This window comes from Phacochoerus africanus, chromosome X, assembly GCF_016906955.1.
Source record: "Phacochoerus africanus isolate WHEZ1 chromosome X, ROS_Pafr_v1, whole genome shotgun sequence".
Taxonomy (NCBI): domain Eukaryota; kingdom Metazoa; phylum Chordata; class Mammalia; order Artiodactyla; family Suidae; genus Phacochoerus; species Phacochoerus africanus.
In genome coordinates, this window is record NC_062560.1 from 62653322 (window position 1) to 62669919 (window position 16598).

At 39.2% G+C, this 16598-nt stretch overlaps 1 protein-coding gene across 2 annotated transcripts in view; it reads right to left on the reverse strand.

The window, feature by feature from the left end:
* The window catches only part of HDAC8 (histone deacetylase 8), a 230513-nt gene that overhangs the window by 149117 nt on the left and 64798 nt on the right, over positions 1 to 16598 (reverse strand). For both annotated transcript variants that reach the window (XM_047764024.1, XM_047764025.1), the window contains exons 6-7: positions 14120 to 14197; positions 13428 to 13536 (exon numbers count right to left, since the gene is read on the reverse strand). In XM_047764024.1, coding sequence (XP_047619980.1) covers positions 13428 to 13536; positions 14120 to 14197 — 187 coding nt within the window. The remainder of the gene's footprint in view (positions 1 to 13427; positions 13537 to 14119; positions 14198 to 16598) is intronic.

Sequence of the window (16598 nt, forward strand, 5' to 3'; positions counted from 1 at the left end):
TGTGTTCAAAACTCTGGGGCTCTTTGTGACCCCTCCCTTTTCTCACTCCTCTTCAGTTATAAGATTTGCATCAATCTCTCTCCCATTCCCTCCTCTCCACTCTCATGGCAGCACTCTAATCTAGCCCTTATGACCTCCTTTGTGGATTACACCAATAGATTCCTAAGTAATTTCTCTGGCTCAAGTCTCTTCTCTAATCCATCTCTCTTTCTTTCTCTCCCCCTCCCTCTCCCTCCATCTTCTTCTTCCTCACACGCACAGCCATCAGATTAATTTTCCTTAGGGATGGTTTTGATCAAGTCATTTTTTTACTCAAAAACATTCACCATCCCTCCATTGTCTTTAGGTAGTGCTTAGAATCCTTAGCCTATGATTCAAAGTCCTTCATGATACTCCAGCCTACCTTTTAAACCTTATTTTCCAGTAGCTCCTTAACCCATATTACTCTGTAGGCAGACTGAACTGTTCAGGGTTCATCTCACTCACTTTGCATTTTCTTACAAGTTTACTTTTTGTCATGCACTTCCTTGTGCATGAAAGTCATCTTTCTACATTTTGACATCATATCTATTCTTCAAAGACTAGCTCAAATTTCTTCTTGACAGGAGTTCCCGTCGTGGCACAGCAGAAACGAATCCAACTAGGAACCATGAGGTTGCGGGTTCAATCTCTGGCCTCGCTCAGTGGGTTGGGGATCTGGCATTGCCGTAAGCTGTGGTGTAGGTCGCAGACGCGGCTTGGATCTGGTGTTGCTGTGGCTGTGGTGTAGGCCGGCATCAACAGCTCCAATTGGACCACTAGCCTGGGAACCTCCATGTGCCATGGGTGTGGCCCTCAAAAGACAAAAGACAAAAAAAAAAATAATAATAGTGGCAAACATTTATTGAGTACTTTATTCAAAACAGAGCACTGTTCTATGCACTTTATCTGTATTAGCTCATTTGACTCATGACAATTTATAAAATAAGTATAATCATTAATCCTTTTTACAGATGGGGAAACAGCAGCACAGAAAAGTTAATAAATCTGTACAAGATCATACAGCTATTAAGTGTCAGAGCTAGCTTTTGAACCCAGGCTGCCTGGCACCAGTCCATGTTCTAAACCACTACAATATACCTGCTTCTATGACTTACTGTGCATCAGATGATTGTGCCAGCCACTTCACATGTTATTCTGTACAACAGCAATAGCAGGTGCAGCATTTTTATTTTTTGAGTGTTAATCCTCCTGAGCAACCTCTAATTATATTATTTCCTCATTCTAAAACCTTCAGCAGTTCCCCAAATGCTTATAGAACATGGCACAAATTTTCATTGCTGAGAATTCCAGCTTCTGCACAATGTGATTCCCACCTACTTTTCCAATCTTCTTTGCAAACTGTCCCTCTCATGCACTTCACAGTCCAGCCAAACTAAACCACTACTGTTCTCTGTATACAGCTCAGCCTTTTCTGACTTTGATCTTGCTGTACCCTCTGCATAGAACATTTTCCTATGTAATCTCATATATTTAAACTTGACCCAGATTTTACAAACATATACACGTTTACACACTTTGTAAAGATATAGTAATTAGCCACCCTTTAGAACCCAGGTCAAATGTTACTTCCTCAAGCCTTTTTCTGATTTTGTCCCTTTGAGTGCTCACCGTGTTTTATTTCTTATGGTTCTTATAATTTTCCATATTTTATTTTATTCAAATATGTTTGAATATGAATATATATGTATAACTCTGTGTATCTATAATTTTAAAATTTCCACCAGCTTCCCTGAGGACAGACTCGATACTTTATACATAAGAGGCATTCAATAAATAGTTATTAAAAGAATAAATGAATGAAATATCATTCCAGATTGCTTTGAGGAGTTTTCCTAACCACTGTAACAGTACTATTTGCTACATCAAAAATCACTAATTTTAGGTTTTGGGAAAGTATAAAATTGCTTACCCAGAAAGGCGGGGGAAGACAGGCATGTCATTATACTACAATAGTAACTTCCCTATAAACACATAAGATGCTCATTTGAAATGAAGTTTTCTTGATGAGAGACCGGATCCCTCAGTATTGAGCAGTCTGCTTTTCAGACAAGCCTATGCAAATGAGGAAGAGAGGGTGTGGTCACTTCTTTGGGGAAGGTGCTTGGTGCCTGAGGTATATTAAAGCCAGGGGTAATGACATCAATGACATATTTAGATAAAAGGAAAAGCCCAAGAACCAACTTGTAGTGTTATCCCCTTTCCTTTTATTCCATCAGGGTAGACCACAGCTTCTCTGGGGTGCCCTTGCAATCATTCACTGGTGCCACTTTATCTCCAGTACCTGGGGCAGAACCTGGTTTTGTTTTGCTTATTTGTTTGTAAATACTTAAAGTTCTAAAAGCTTTCGCTCAGGGCAACAGGATGCCAGAGTGATGGTGTGACAGTTACCCTTAATCAATCCTGATGGTAGGTCTGGTGACCCAAACTTGCCCCTCTAACCAGATCTCTGATGGGGACACGTTCCCAGCTGGTTATATCTCCCGACTTTCACATTTACAAACCAGCCTAAGTCAGCCTTATCATCTTTATGTTTTCTAACAAGCATACTCAGCACCCTCTAGAGACTTTGTCAACAGAAATTAAAGAAATGAGGAACTCTAAGTTGAAAAACCTAGAAGGGCAGGAGGCAGAGGGAGAGCAGATAGAAATATTTGCTACTAATGCTGTGAGCTCCCAAAGTCAACCTGAGAAAAGGTAATGCCGGCAGCAAAACCTTTTCCGTGATAAACATTTCAAATCTATTGCATTGGATGGGATTCGGGGGTGGGGGTTGCGTTCAGGACCCAAAGTTTCCCTAATGAGTCCCAAATGGGAGCTCTTCAACTTTTCACAGGTATTGGTTTCTCTAAATTCCCTCAATCCTATCTCATCTCAGGTACTGCTGACTCATTCTGCAAATACTCAATCTGCCAGGGGATGCACATATGGTAAATGCCTCAGTGATTCCTGAACATCTATTACAAATGGTTCGGGGATGCAGGGAGCTGGGGTGGAGATCCCCCTGTTGTGAGAATGATGTGTCATTTTGTTTGGGGCCATGGGTGCCTCTTAGGTGTATCCCAAAGACATTTAATTTCCTATAAATGTTTCTTTCTGCTTTTAGCATCAGAAAAGCTATACCGATTCCCTTAACATCCTTAATATAAAACAAAACAAAAATCCCAAAGCCAAAAAATAAAAACAAACAAACCTCAAACCCCTAAACCCCCAACCTTCCCAAACAAACAACCTCACGTGGCTTTTGCTTTTTTAATTTCCAAGACACAGTTTCTTAATGTTTTACCGGGGCATCTTTTCTCTTAACTCTGAGTCCATTATAGAGAAACACAGATTCTAACTGGCATCTCCTCCTAACATGTCCTGTAGTAAGTAATTCCACTCATCAATTATATGTCACCTTGGCAACAAAAAGGGCTGCACACTATTTTTAGTTTATTATTACTTATCTCTTTACCTCTTTGAAGCAAACCATTCTCATTTACAGGGGAAAGTGAGTCATCCAGAATTAAAGGGCCTTAGCATCACATAGAGTGAATTGTCAGAGCTAGAATTAGAACACTAATTCTAATTCAAATCTAGTGTTCCTGACTAAACGCCAGTGCTCTTTGGCTCTCTTCATTCTGAAAGGCCCAAGGCCCTAGGAAGCAGAGTATATTTTATTTGGGCAAGGGGTAGGGTGGGTGGAGAGGGAGGCTGGTTTGGAGAGCTAAGCCAAAAACAAACAAAACAAAACAAAATAAAACCCAAACCCTCAAAATGGAAGAGGGCTTAAAGAATACAAATCAAGCTGTATTAATGTCTCTTTACGTGACCCTGGGGTAGGTCATTTCATTGCTCTGTAATCACCAGGACCACTCATAGAGTGCAGATTACATTCTGCTCTGCATCATATTTTTCAGGCATATGTCTCATCCAACCCCTTTGCAGCCTCCCCAGCATGGAGTTCAAAGTTGGAGCCAGTCCTTGCAAGAGTCACTTGGGGTCAAAGTTGGAGCCAGTCCTTGCAAGAGTCACTTAGACAAATCACCTCACTTCTCTGAACCTTGGTTTCCTTTTCTGTTAAAACAAAAACATCCTCTCCCTCACAGGGTTATTATGACGATTAAATGATAGAACCTTTGCAAAAGTCTTCCCGGCACCGGGTACCGGGTGTTCAACACTCCCTAGTGTTGAATGAATGAATGAATGAATGGCTTTAAGTCAGGCCCTTAGAATGCTTTGTTAATTCCTCCAGCCCACTAGGATACTGTTGAGTTCAGTACAACACACTGTAGCAGTGACTTCCTGACTAGTACTCTAATGTTCCCCGAAGGCAGAGAGAAATTTCATAGTGTCACCGCTAGGTTATACCTGTTCTGGGAATATAGTAATTCCTTTTCCAGTGCTGCCAATCTATTACCTTTCACCAAACACAAAATTCACTTTAAGAAGGGGAAGAAATACAAGTGCCTTTCTGTTAGATAGAAGTTGGGAGAATATATTACTAAAATTGAAACCGACTTCTCTGATTTCTTAGGCAAAAAATCAGATTGGAAGCCAAACAGCTATTTGGCCTTTGTAGACCCTGGATAGTAATGCCCTTGGGGGAAAGGGGAGAGTTGGAGGCATTCCAAACTGTAGTTACAACATTTGTGTGTGTATTTACTACTTGTGCTTATGCTCTCAGCACTGAGTTTTTTCTCTCTGAGCCTTGAAGAATTCACAGTTTACCTGGAGCACAGTTTAATACATACGAGTGGAAATACAGGCGTATATCTCTGTTTCTCATTTCCTAATCATATTTTCTACCCTCCCTATATACTTGATACTTCTTCTTTTTCAATTCACTTGCTCTGATTTTCAAACATAGGTAGACAATAATGATTTGTTAACAATAAACATGCCTCAGACCTTCCCTCACCCTTCTTTACCCAAGAGGGCCTCCCTAAGATTCAAAGCCAAAATCCTGCCATATAGTTAGCACCTGGTGCAGCTCATCAAAATATAATATCCTTTTCCAGATGATTGGAAATCTCGGCAATGCCGTCACACAATGAGGTGTGCAAGAAAAGAGTTTGGGGATTGACTTTCATCATTAACTTGATATTGCATGGTTTTTGTGGGACTTAAAAAGAAATGCATTTTTATTACTTTTAAGTACTACACATAGAGTAACTCCAACTCATCATATTTTAGCAGTTATTTTTTCTGGGGCAGGATGTATTTTAAACATGCCTATGTTGGAGTGTCTGGTGGATCATTTAGGATCAGTGTCCTGTTGCTTGATGAAATCCAGATCACGCCAATGAAATCCAGATGGGGAAACTGGGTCTCTGGCAATGGCTGCCAGATCTTCTCCATATGAAATCTCTCTAGTCTGTATGCAAATTTAAAACTCCATATCCTGGAAATCCCAGACCAATCAAGTGGCGCTCCGCTTCTTAGTTACTGGACTAAACACGGGGAAGCGATTCATTCTTCCCTGAGGAAATAAGCATGTCTTACATACATCTATCTTGGCACAAAAAGGGCTGGCTAAGCAAATTAACAGTGTAAACAGGATTGCACTGGGGAATGTTTGTCCTACTTAAGAGAATAAACTTTTTATGCACTTTGTGCACATCCACTTACATACAAATAATTGATATGCTAATTACAAATGATTCTTAAAGCCCTTTCCCTGAGGTACTGTACGATGTTGTTAGTCTTGTTTGAATTACTAGCGTGTCCAATGCTTGAAAGTAATAAAAATGTATTTAAAAATATTCCATGATTCAAACTGGCTTTCCTCTAATTAGGCTGGGTTAGTGATGCTTGACTATAATTAAATTAGATATTTTTCTACTTTCATCCCTGATATACTTAAGGTGGTCCCCTTCCCACCCGCACCCACACCCCAACATCCCTCACCTTCCTTTGCCTCCAGCACTTGTATGGTCCCTAGGCAAACACACTGCCTTTAGTGCCTGGCACACATCCATTCCCTTTCATTTGTTAACTTGTTAGCTGGTTATTTGATATGGCTTTCTTTGAGGTGTCTTTTCTTTGGTCCTGCTTTAAGTACCAATGGGTATGGCTCTTTCCCGATAGCACAGTGGGTAAACAGCACGCAGACAGCAAAGCCCAGACACACTTAGCCATCAGGCCTTTTCATAAGGTGGGGGGCACCGGAATGAACTTAATCTCTGTACAGCCCATGTCAACAGGATGCAACAAGGCAGCTCATCAGGGCGGGCAGCTGCAGGGTGAATGGTAGTGTGAGGTGCAGTCATTCAAAGCTGTAGTGTGTGTGTGCGCGTGTGCGTGCGCAGAGCCTAAAGGGTAGGTTTTTGGTTTTGTTTTTTTTTTAGGCTACAGTGAAGGGACAGATAGTGATGAAAGAGCATGAGAAGAGGGAGAATTAGGCTAGTGAGAGGGTACATGGCAGAGAGCAGCTGAGAGGAGTAAAATGGATTTTGATGTTAGAATGTTCCATTAAATATAGACATAGTCAAATTTAGGATTCTTTTCAGAGCAGCCCTATGTTAAAGGGCGTAATTCTCGAGTTTTCCATTTATGAGCCAGGTCTTCCTGTCTCTGGATAGTTTCAGAGCATGTTCCAGCATCAGAACCTATTAAACTGCTGTGGGTGAATCAGGTCACTTTCTCCAGGGGGCAGGGGATCATTCAGCACTAAGAAGAGAGCAGAGAAGGCACACATCAGAGTGACAGAATTCGAGGAGACTGTCTTCCTTGACTTAAGTGAAAAAAATAAATTACCTAGGAAGACTGCTTGAGGGGTAGGTGCTGTCATGGTGTCAGGGCTACTTGGTACAGGAGTTTAGGAACTGGTCCTGAAAGCCACTGGCCCAAAGGGGAAGAAGAATATAAGAGCTGTCCCTTTAAGCACCTGGATTTAAAGCTCAAAGGATCAGGTGAGGGGAAAAAACCAGTTCTCCACTGCAAGCCTAACCAAGTACTGGGGACAGGCAGGGTAAGCTCACTGACAGAGGGTTCAAGACAACTCAGATAATTAAGCACAGTAGCCCCCTCTCCAAATTATCCTATATTCTTAGGCACTTAATGTCTTTTGAATTTAATATTTTAAAAGACACATCAAGCTAGGACCATTAAATGAACGGCCTGCTTTGGCCTCATTTCCACCTGTTCCTAATGTTAACAGTGAATTTAATTAGTGTCTGAGTCATCCATTTTCCAGAAACAACAGGCAATTTACATCTGCCATAAGACAGAGGCAGGATAGAAGCTTATCAAACAGAACAAAAGCACTGACTACAAATATCTTACTTATACAGGGCTGAGTTCAAAGTTCAAGGCTTACACAAAGAATTAGCAGCTTCCATTACCTTTATCACTGGACCAAAGTGAGTTAGTGATGATCAAGGTGGTGTGGCTATGACCCGAATGAAGAGAGGTAGAGAGATTTTGTAAAGAATTTTCACCAGCTCTCAGTTGTGATAAAAATGGGGCTGGAGATGGAAGCAAGGGGATATAATTATTTGTTTTCAAATGCAAATTTCTAGAGAGTCCTTCCCTTCTCATCAGATTTAAGAGAATTTTGAAAAAATTTGATTGCTTAAAATATTTATGTACAAAAATGTGCTTGTATTGCTTTTGCTGCATCACCAAGCTCAAAGGAATGGACTATAATTGTTGGGATCTCTTTCATTAAGGATCTACCTGTTTCTAAAAATTGAATAAAAAGGACTCTGGAGTCTCAAGTGGAAGATAAATTCAAGATGACTTATCATTGTAATGAAAGAAAAACCTATCAACATTAAAACATCTCTTCTTTAAACATTAATGTTAAAATGTGAAAGGAAATATTTCACTTAAATATCCTTTAGTGATGTCCCTTGGTTCTCATTTACTCCTCTGGCATTAGATGAACAGCTTATACCATGGAGAATCTCTACCCTGTATGTAGATATGGCCTTCTGCCAGAACCAAGAGATGAGATAAATTATGCCTACAGTTGCAAAAATGCCTAATGTTAAAATTCTTTAGCAATATCAGTCCCCCAAGAAAACCACATGAAAAGAATATAGTTCTATGAGGAGACCTCTAAAAATGACATGTGACACTATTCACTTTCTACAGAAGGAAGTCAGGATTTTCTCCATTGAAAGTAAAGGAAAAACCAGATTTACAGAATCGCCATGTTTCCAAACTTTAATTAGAAATTTAAACTTAAGAAGTAAAATCTGGCAATATTTATTCTCGTTTTCGATCCATAAAATTACAAATCAAATCCTCAGGATTAAGAGGGTTTTTTTTGGCAAAAATCTAAGTTGTACTTTCACAAATATAAACACAATGGATTGTGTATACTACTGATCATGTGGTTCATTTGCATAATCTTAAATGGTTTCTTTTTTTAGGAGTTTTCTGCACTCTCTGGAGATAAAAATCTCCAAGAAGTCTTGGGGATTGGGAGTTCTCTGATGGCCTAGCGGGTTGAGGCTCCTGCGTTCTCACCGCTGTGGCTCTGGTTGCTGCTGTGTGGCGTAGGTTCAATCCCTGGCCCAGGAATTCCCACATACTGCCTGTGTGGCAAAAAAGAAAAAAAAAAACAAAAAAAAAACAACAAGGGAGAACCTGAAATAAACGTTGCAACTCTCATTTAAAAAAAAAAAAAAGAAGAAGTCTTGGGGATGGTATTTTTTCCTTATGAAAACTTTTAATACTTTCATGTGACACTCTGGGGACAATGTAGGGGTGGTTAACAAATTTTAGTTTCATCATTTACTATTTGTGTGACCTTAAGCAAATCAATCTTTCCAATTTCCAGTTTTTCTATTTGTAAGATGGGAATAAGAATACCTTCCTTTGCAGGTATTGTAGACTGTACATTACTATAAATATCAAATGGAAAAAAATCAAATAAATTATCAGTGCAACTCCTAGCACAGGCAAGTCCTCCCTTGGAGCTAAGCTCCAGCGTGTGGGAGTCTCATCTGTCTTATTTACCACAACCAGTACCTAGGTACAGTGCGGGCATGAAACAGACACTCAATAAATATTTGTTGAATGAATGACTAAAACAGTGTCATTAAACTAAACATAAACAAATCTCCTACATTGCATTGGTGGCCCTCCTCTTCATTCTTGTTAATTAATGTTTTACAAATCCTAAAAGGTGACTTGAGGAGCTTGATTCTTTTGTAGGAAGGTCAAAATGCCTTCAGAGAAGTGAATTTGGCCCCAGACCCCCAGGAATGAATCCTGTGCTTAAAACACTGCTGACTTGTATTTCATAGGTCATATCAGAATCTAAGGAAAATTCTCACACAATAAACACACACTACAGAGACATTATATTAGGTATAAGCAATATGTTTTTTTTTTCTCTTTCTTGTTGAAAAATTAGCAGGGGAGCTCAGCATAGATGGACTAAGGAATTCCCCACAGGAATAAAAACTCAGGTTTAAACAAGCTATTCCTTTAATGAGCTTGCTGTTGTCCTAGGGAACAAGTTCTTTCTGCCTAGGCTACTCTAATTATTCAAAGCACAGTAGAATTAGTGTCTGAAAAAAACAGTGGAAGAGCTATAAAAATTATTTAAAATAGAAAAGTATAATAATTCTCTCATAAAAGAAAGGTCGCAAAAATAGTATATTGTCTTTTGGTTGTTGTTGTTTTTACTTCTGGGATCTCTGAATTTTTCTTTAGGTCAGGGGTCTTTCATGGACAAAGAAGTTTCTTTCAATCTTGAGTTAACCCATAGGACTCAAGGTAAACAGGCCAAATACAGGTAGATTCTTATTTTAATAACTACTACTATGAACCCTAGTTCACTAGAATAAGATTATTTCTTTGGCTTGCTGATAACTCTTACCAGCAAAGTTTTGCATATGTGAATATAAAGATGGCTATTGATTGAGAATTACCGCTTAATAGGGCCTTTCATAAGTCCTATTCATTGAGAAGTCTGTTTAACAATGCATCTTCCTTTTGGTGAAATATTTATGCAGTGTCTGTACAAAGTTGAATAGCTGAATATTCTTCTTTTAGTAAAGAATGTATCCTGGCTGTTAGGGCTGTAAAATGATAAGCAGAATAGGAACTAAGAAGTTTGAACACAACTCTGAAACTCTTCTTCAAACACTGCATATGTCAAGACACTTCACACTGGGCAAGTAGTTTGGTCGTCCTGCAAGATTTAAGGTTTCAGGGGGGTGCCCTACTATTTATCAAACCTCTCTTGAAGCAACAGCAAGGAAGTACCTGCCATTGTCCTTCTCAGATTCCTTAACTATATATATGCTCCCAAAGTCATCAACACAGCGTTTTAGGTAACAGGTTAAACATTATTAAGACTATCTCACATTGCATTCAAATACAATTAAAGAGCAAACAGGTTAAAGGCAGAGCAGTATTTTCTCACAAATGGGCAAAACAGCCTTCCTCCCCCATTAAACTTTGCATGTATATAAATTATGGGAAGCTTTTGGGAATTGGTAACCCTTACCCTTCTAAATTAGCATTGAATGACCTTGGGAGCTCTGACTATGAAATTGTCTTTTTCATAAAATGGAACTTTTGGTGTTGCCAATGTTCATGCAAAGATTCTACATCCAGTCAATTAAAAAAGAAAGTTTTTTTAAAATAAAGACATTATGTTCAACTTTAAGATGAAACCATTAAGATCCTGTCTAGTTGGCAAAGGAAAGAAAGGCTGGCTATAGCAGGGGAAAAAGCCAAAAAGAAAAGAAGGAAGGAAAGAAGGAAGGGAGGGAAAAGGGGCTCATGAATCCCACAGGGAGAGGTAGTTCAGGAGCAAATTAGTGACAAATGAAAATTAGAGCATCTTATAGGTGAACCAGCAAAGAGAGGTCCTTTATTTATCACAGGTAAGGAGTGAGCCAGAAAACCAGTAGGCTCATGGAACATAAAGGATGAAAAAGAGATTGCAGATAAACTGAATGACTTTTTTTACATGAGTGAGCTATTCTTATGTCTACTTTATCTTTTGAGGTAGGTGAGTCAGAGGTCATAATAGTAAATGTATAAGAGATTCTGGTTCCAAGCAACAATTTAGAAGTAGTTAAAAACATAATGACTGGGACTAAATGATACAGTCACTAGGGCTGACCTTCTGCAAAACTATTTAGTTGGCAAAGATTGTTTTGCTTTTTGTGCCCCTTTCCATCTACTGCTCCAAAACCAAATTCCTGCTCCCCTGAATGCTCAGGGTACCCACACTCTAACCCTTTCCAAATCTGTGGTCAAGAAAAGCCCTGTGGAACCACACATCCACTGCAGGGTGAGGGTGAAGAGGAGAGGCTGTGCCAAAATTCCATTTTAAGGCCTATGTCTAAATGTAGAATAAAAATATGTTTCTTGTTAAAGGAATTTCAGATATTAGTCCAACAGATGGAAGAGATGTTTGGGTCAGGAAGCCTTGCTGGCACCCTTGGAATCAGAGGTGCCTTCATGTAACACCCTGACCAGACTTGACTTCTGAAAGAAATCAAAGGGAAAAATGATTATCCCTTGACTCAAAACCCAGAGCCTGTTATTCTGGGTGATCACTGCGTGGATTGCCAGTGCAGCTCCACAGGCAAAAGGGGCCCTGGGAGCTATAAACTTATGAGTGTCTGGTACTCTGGTAGGCAAGCTAGAAGAATCTTTACTAAACGCTGGCCTCCTGCACACTGGAGGTGGGGGCGGCAACATGGTTTCTGTAAAGGGAAATCATGTGTGATCCTCCACGGATCTTTTCCTTGGGACTAAACTCAGTTTTAAAATGTTTCTAATTAAGTCTGATACCCAGGTTATTTTTAAACATGAATTACCATGGGATTACAATTTTTTAAATCATGTAGTGGGAATTGGTTTAGAGAGAGGAAAAAAGAAAATAGAGAGGGGAGAGACAGACATTTTTCTGACTGAAGAAGGGTAAGCCGTAGACTTTCTTGGGAGTGGGCACTGGGAAATCCTCAAGCCTGCAGATGGTGCTCAGCTTTCCCAGGCAGTGAAACGCTAGGTTGATGGGGAGAAAGGAAGACCTCAGGAGCTTTTATGACTGGCAGATGAGCTTCAATAGGGGCATGTGTAAGGTAATCCATTTGGGGAGGACCAGAAATTACAAACTACACTTACAAAGGATGATGGGTGCTGACCATTCAATTCAGGACCACGAAAAAGCTCTAGGAAACCCTGCAGACAGAGCACTAGAAGAGAACAACCCAACTTCTTGCTATGGCAAAAAGGGAGTGGGGGCAACAAAATGTTGGGCACTGTTGATAAGAGGATTAAAAGAAAAACAAAATAATTTTCCTTTTACGTAGAATCATAGGACATCTTCGCTGGTAAAGTTACATAAGCAGCTCTGATCTGCACATCTTGATAAGGACAGAACAGAGCCTAAGGGGAACAAAGAAGGGCAATTAAAATCATCAATGGCAGGCTCCAGAAGAAAAAACGCCTTTTCAGTCTGACAATGCAGAGGTAACCAGGGGACATGATCAAAATATGAAGAGGCTAGTGCTGTTGCTGATGACTTGGCTTGCTAAATCTCTTGAGCTAAGAGGCACTTTTGAAGCAGAGAGTTTTTATTTTTTAATACTTCGACTTTGTTTATACAACTGCCAGTGATAACAGCCAGCGCAGGCTCCTTTGGGAAGTCCCTGTTTCCACCAGAAGGTTGGAAGAAATCCGAGCCAAGTGGGGGAGGGATCAAAAGCACCTCAATCCCCATCCTTACCTTAAGTAACATCTACATGCTGACTTCTAGTCAGACTCACTTTCTCTACTGCCAATGTCAGAAGTGAGTTTGTTCCTGATCAATCTCAAGTTTTATGAATATGAGTTTAGCCATTCTCATCCTCATTCCCTAGGGCTTTTCAGCCCCAATGGTCTGGTCTACACATCGGTACCAAACTGCCTACAAGGAGCTATAATTTAATCCTTAACCATAGTGTAAAAGAACAGATTTCTGACTCCACTATTAACACAATGGATAGAACTCAAGAACTCATCATAAAGAACTCTCTAATATTCATACCAGTGGATGGAAGATGATCTCCATAACGGAAAATCAAAACTGACCCTCCGAGGCTCATGAAATCATATACATGCAGGCTTTAGCTGAGAAAGTAGCAGACAAGGGATTTCCCAGGACAGTAGAGAAGCTCTGCTCTTACGATGGCCTTAATCATATGGAGTAGCAGGTAAGATCAAACCGAGGGTGTGGCTTTGGTCCAAACACTGTTCTCCCAGAGCCCCTGATGGTTACCTGATCAAATAAGCATAATGAGCAGTGTACAAAAGCTACATGGGGATCTAGTAGCTTTTTCTTTTTTTTCAAATGATTCTCTGAAAACAAGAATTCTGTGGGATTGGGGGCCATTTCATCTACAGAAAAGAAATGTGCTTGTTACTGGCTTGCATTGCTGCCATACCTTTCGCAGATGTGGTAATACTTCTCATCCTGTATGCCGTCCTGAATGGGCACATTTACACTGTAGTAACGTCCCTTCCCTAGGCCAACATCAGACACGTCACCTGTTCCTGTCAAAGAGAGGAGCACCGGGAACACTTTTAAGAACACAAGAATTAGAAAACTTGAAGGCTTCTCTGACAGGAAATCAGAAGATCAAAAGGTCAACTAAGAGAACAATCTTGAATGAATGATAGTTTCTAAGGGAATGGAATTTAAGAAACAACTGTTGTAAACAATGTTGGGAAAGTAGGAAAACTCTAAGAAAGTGGAAAAACCTTAGTTTTCATCTTACTGGATCAAATGAATGGAAAAAAAAGATTAATTCCTTCTCTTGACTTTTTATATGTCTTGGATTGACATAATATTATCACTGCACTTATCAGGATGTTGGAATTTACACAGGCTATCTGATAGTCCAGTAAGTGTAAGTGGGCTGTCTATTGACAGTCCATGAAAATCATGTGGAAAAAAAGAAGGAATCATTACATTCCTCTTATCATGGTCACCTGAAAGGGTCTGTGTTAAATTTTTGCATAGAGTAGCGTGAATGAGGTACTAATAGCATGGAAATATCCAAATATAAGGTATAAGAAACGTGTAGAAGAACTGAAAAATTTATTTCTCAAAATAGTGAGCATACAGATCACTTGCCTGGGAAAAATCCTGGGGAGAATTTGTGCAAGGACACGGTCATGACTTTGGAGGTGAAACTGAAGGCATCTTCTACACCTACCAGAGAAAGAAACGACAGAAGAATCACTTCATATGTGTAATTCCTGTTTTCAACAACTGACGCTCTAGAAAGCAGCTGTGGGAAAGAAGAGAGAGAGGATGGCAATAATAAAGGAAGCAAGCTGAGTAATAAAAGTAATGAAACTCTGGTTTTGGATCTCCGTCATTAGAGGTTGAGGTAGAACTTTGGCCCCAAGTGAAGTTTGGGGTTCTTTTTCAGATTCGTGACAAATTAGGGAGAAAATAGTTTCAAATGATGCAACTGACAAGGGCTTAATCTCTAAAGTATATAAACAACTTATATATCTCAACAGCAAAAAAACCAACAACCCAATTGAAAAATGGGCAAAAGACCTGAATAGACATTTCTCCAAAGGAGATATACAGATGGCTAACAAACACATGAAAAAAATGCTCAATATCACTAAGTATTAGAGAAGTACAAATCAAAACTACTATTAGGTACCACTTCACACCAGTCAGAATGGCCATCATTAACAAGTCAACAAATAACAAATGCTGGAGAGGGTGTGGAGAAAAGGGAACTCTCTTACACTGTTGGGGGGAATGTAAATTGGTACAACCTCTGTGGAAAACAGTATGGAGGCACCTCAGAAAACTATACATAGAACTACCATATGACCCAACAATCCCACTCTTGGGCATATATCTGGACAAAACTTTCCTTGAAAAAGATATGTGTACCTGTATGTTCATTGCAGCACTCTTCACAATAGCCAAGACATGGAAACAACCTAAATGTCCATTGACAGATGAATGGATTCAGAAGATGTGATACATATGTGCAATGGAATACTACTCAGCCATAAAAAACAACAAAATAATGCCATTTGCAGCAATATGGATGGAACTAGAGACTCTCACACTAAATGAAGTATGTCAGAAAGAGAAAGACAAATAACATATGATATTACCTATATCTGGAATCTAATATATGGCACAAATGAACCTTTCCACAGAAAAGAAACTCATGGGCTTGGAGAATAGAATTGTGGTTGCCAAAGGGGAGGGAGTGGGATGGACTGGGAGTTTGGGGTTAATAGAGGCAAACTATCACATTTGGAGTGGATAAGCAATGAGATCCTGCTGTATAGCACAGGGAACTATATCCAGTCACGTGTGATAGAACATGATGGAGGATAATGTGAGAAAAAGAATACATATATATATATATATATATATATATATATATATATATGAATGACTGCTGTACAGTAGAAATTGATAGAACACTGTAAATCAACCATAATGGAAAAAATAAAAAGCTTTAAAAAAGAAAAAAATTCATGGCAAATTATAGCTGGGTATTTCCAAGTAATGGGGACACTTAGGCTCTCTTTGATAACCTGTTCTAAAAGGTGGGAAAGGGCTGGAGCTCAGAATTGAGGCATTATCAACAGAGCTGAATAAAGGAAACTTGGCATCATCTTGGAAGTTTTAGGTTTTGTTTTGTTTCAGTGGTTCTAGATAAATTCTTTGGATTTTTTTTTCAAAGAAGTATAATGTGGCAACCCTTTGAAAAACATGACCGATAGAAATATTAGGTGTTACCTAGTGAAAACCTAATTTTCAAGTGCCTCTCTATGATACGGATTTTTTTATAAAATGCATTTATAAATTTGTGTGTACTAAATAACTTATAGAGTGTACTAACTAACTTATAGTACATGTTTCTGGCTAAAACATGGAAGGTTGAAAGTAGCCCTTAATAGCAGTTTGGCCTTGTCCTTAATAGCAGCTTTTATGACAAGAAGCCTGGAGAAAGATAGGGGGAAACTTCTAGAAAGTAGTCTCCTATTTAAACAGTGTCATAAAACAAATAGAGGCCTGGGAGTTAGAAGATCTTCTACTTATTCAGATTAACATACTGCCTACCTCTGCACTTTTCCTCCCAGAATCACATATTGTCATATTGTATTCAGATAATCTGCCTGTAAAATGGAAGGACTATTGACAAATTCATGTATTACCCTCTTTTATACTTCGAATAAAGATATTGTCTCTGTTTACTTAATGCTTTCAGTCTTCATTACAGGCCAACAGAGACCTTAAAAAAATACTAACTCTATTTGTACATCACAGGTATGTTTGAATTTCCCAAGCCTATGTTTTGCCCTAGGGAGGCAGTTAAAACCAGTGAAAGGCTCCGGGCCCAAAGCATTAAGTAAACAAAATAAAACAAAAGAAAATAAATTGAAATAGCATTTTGATCTAGAAAAGGAAGTAGAAACAAGGATAATTCATAAAAACTCCAATTATTGATCCATCCAGAAAGGTGGTACCAATTTACACTTCTGGCAATGGTGTATGAGGGTTCCCATTTTCTGATGTCATGACTGGCACTGAGTATTGTTATTCTTTCTAATCTTGGGCAGAA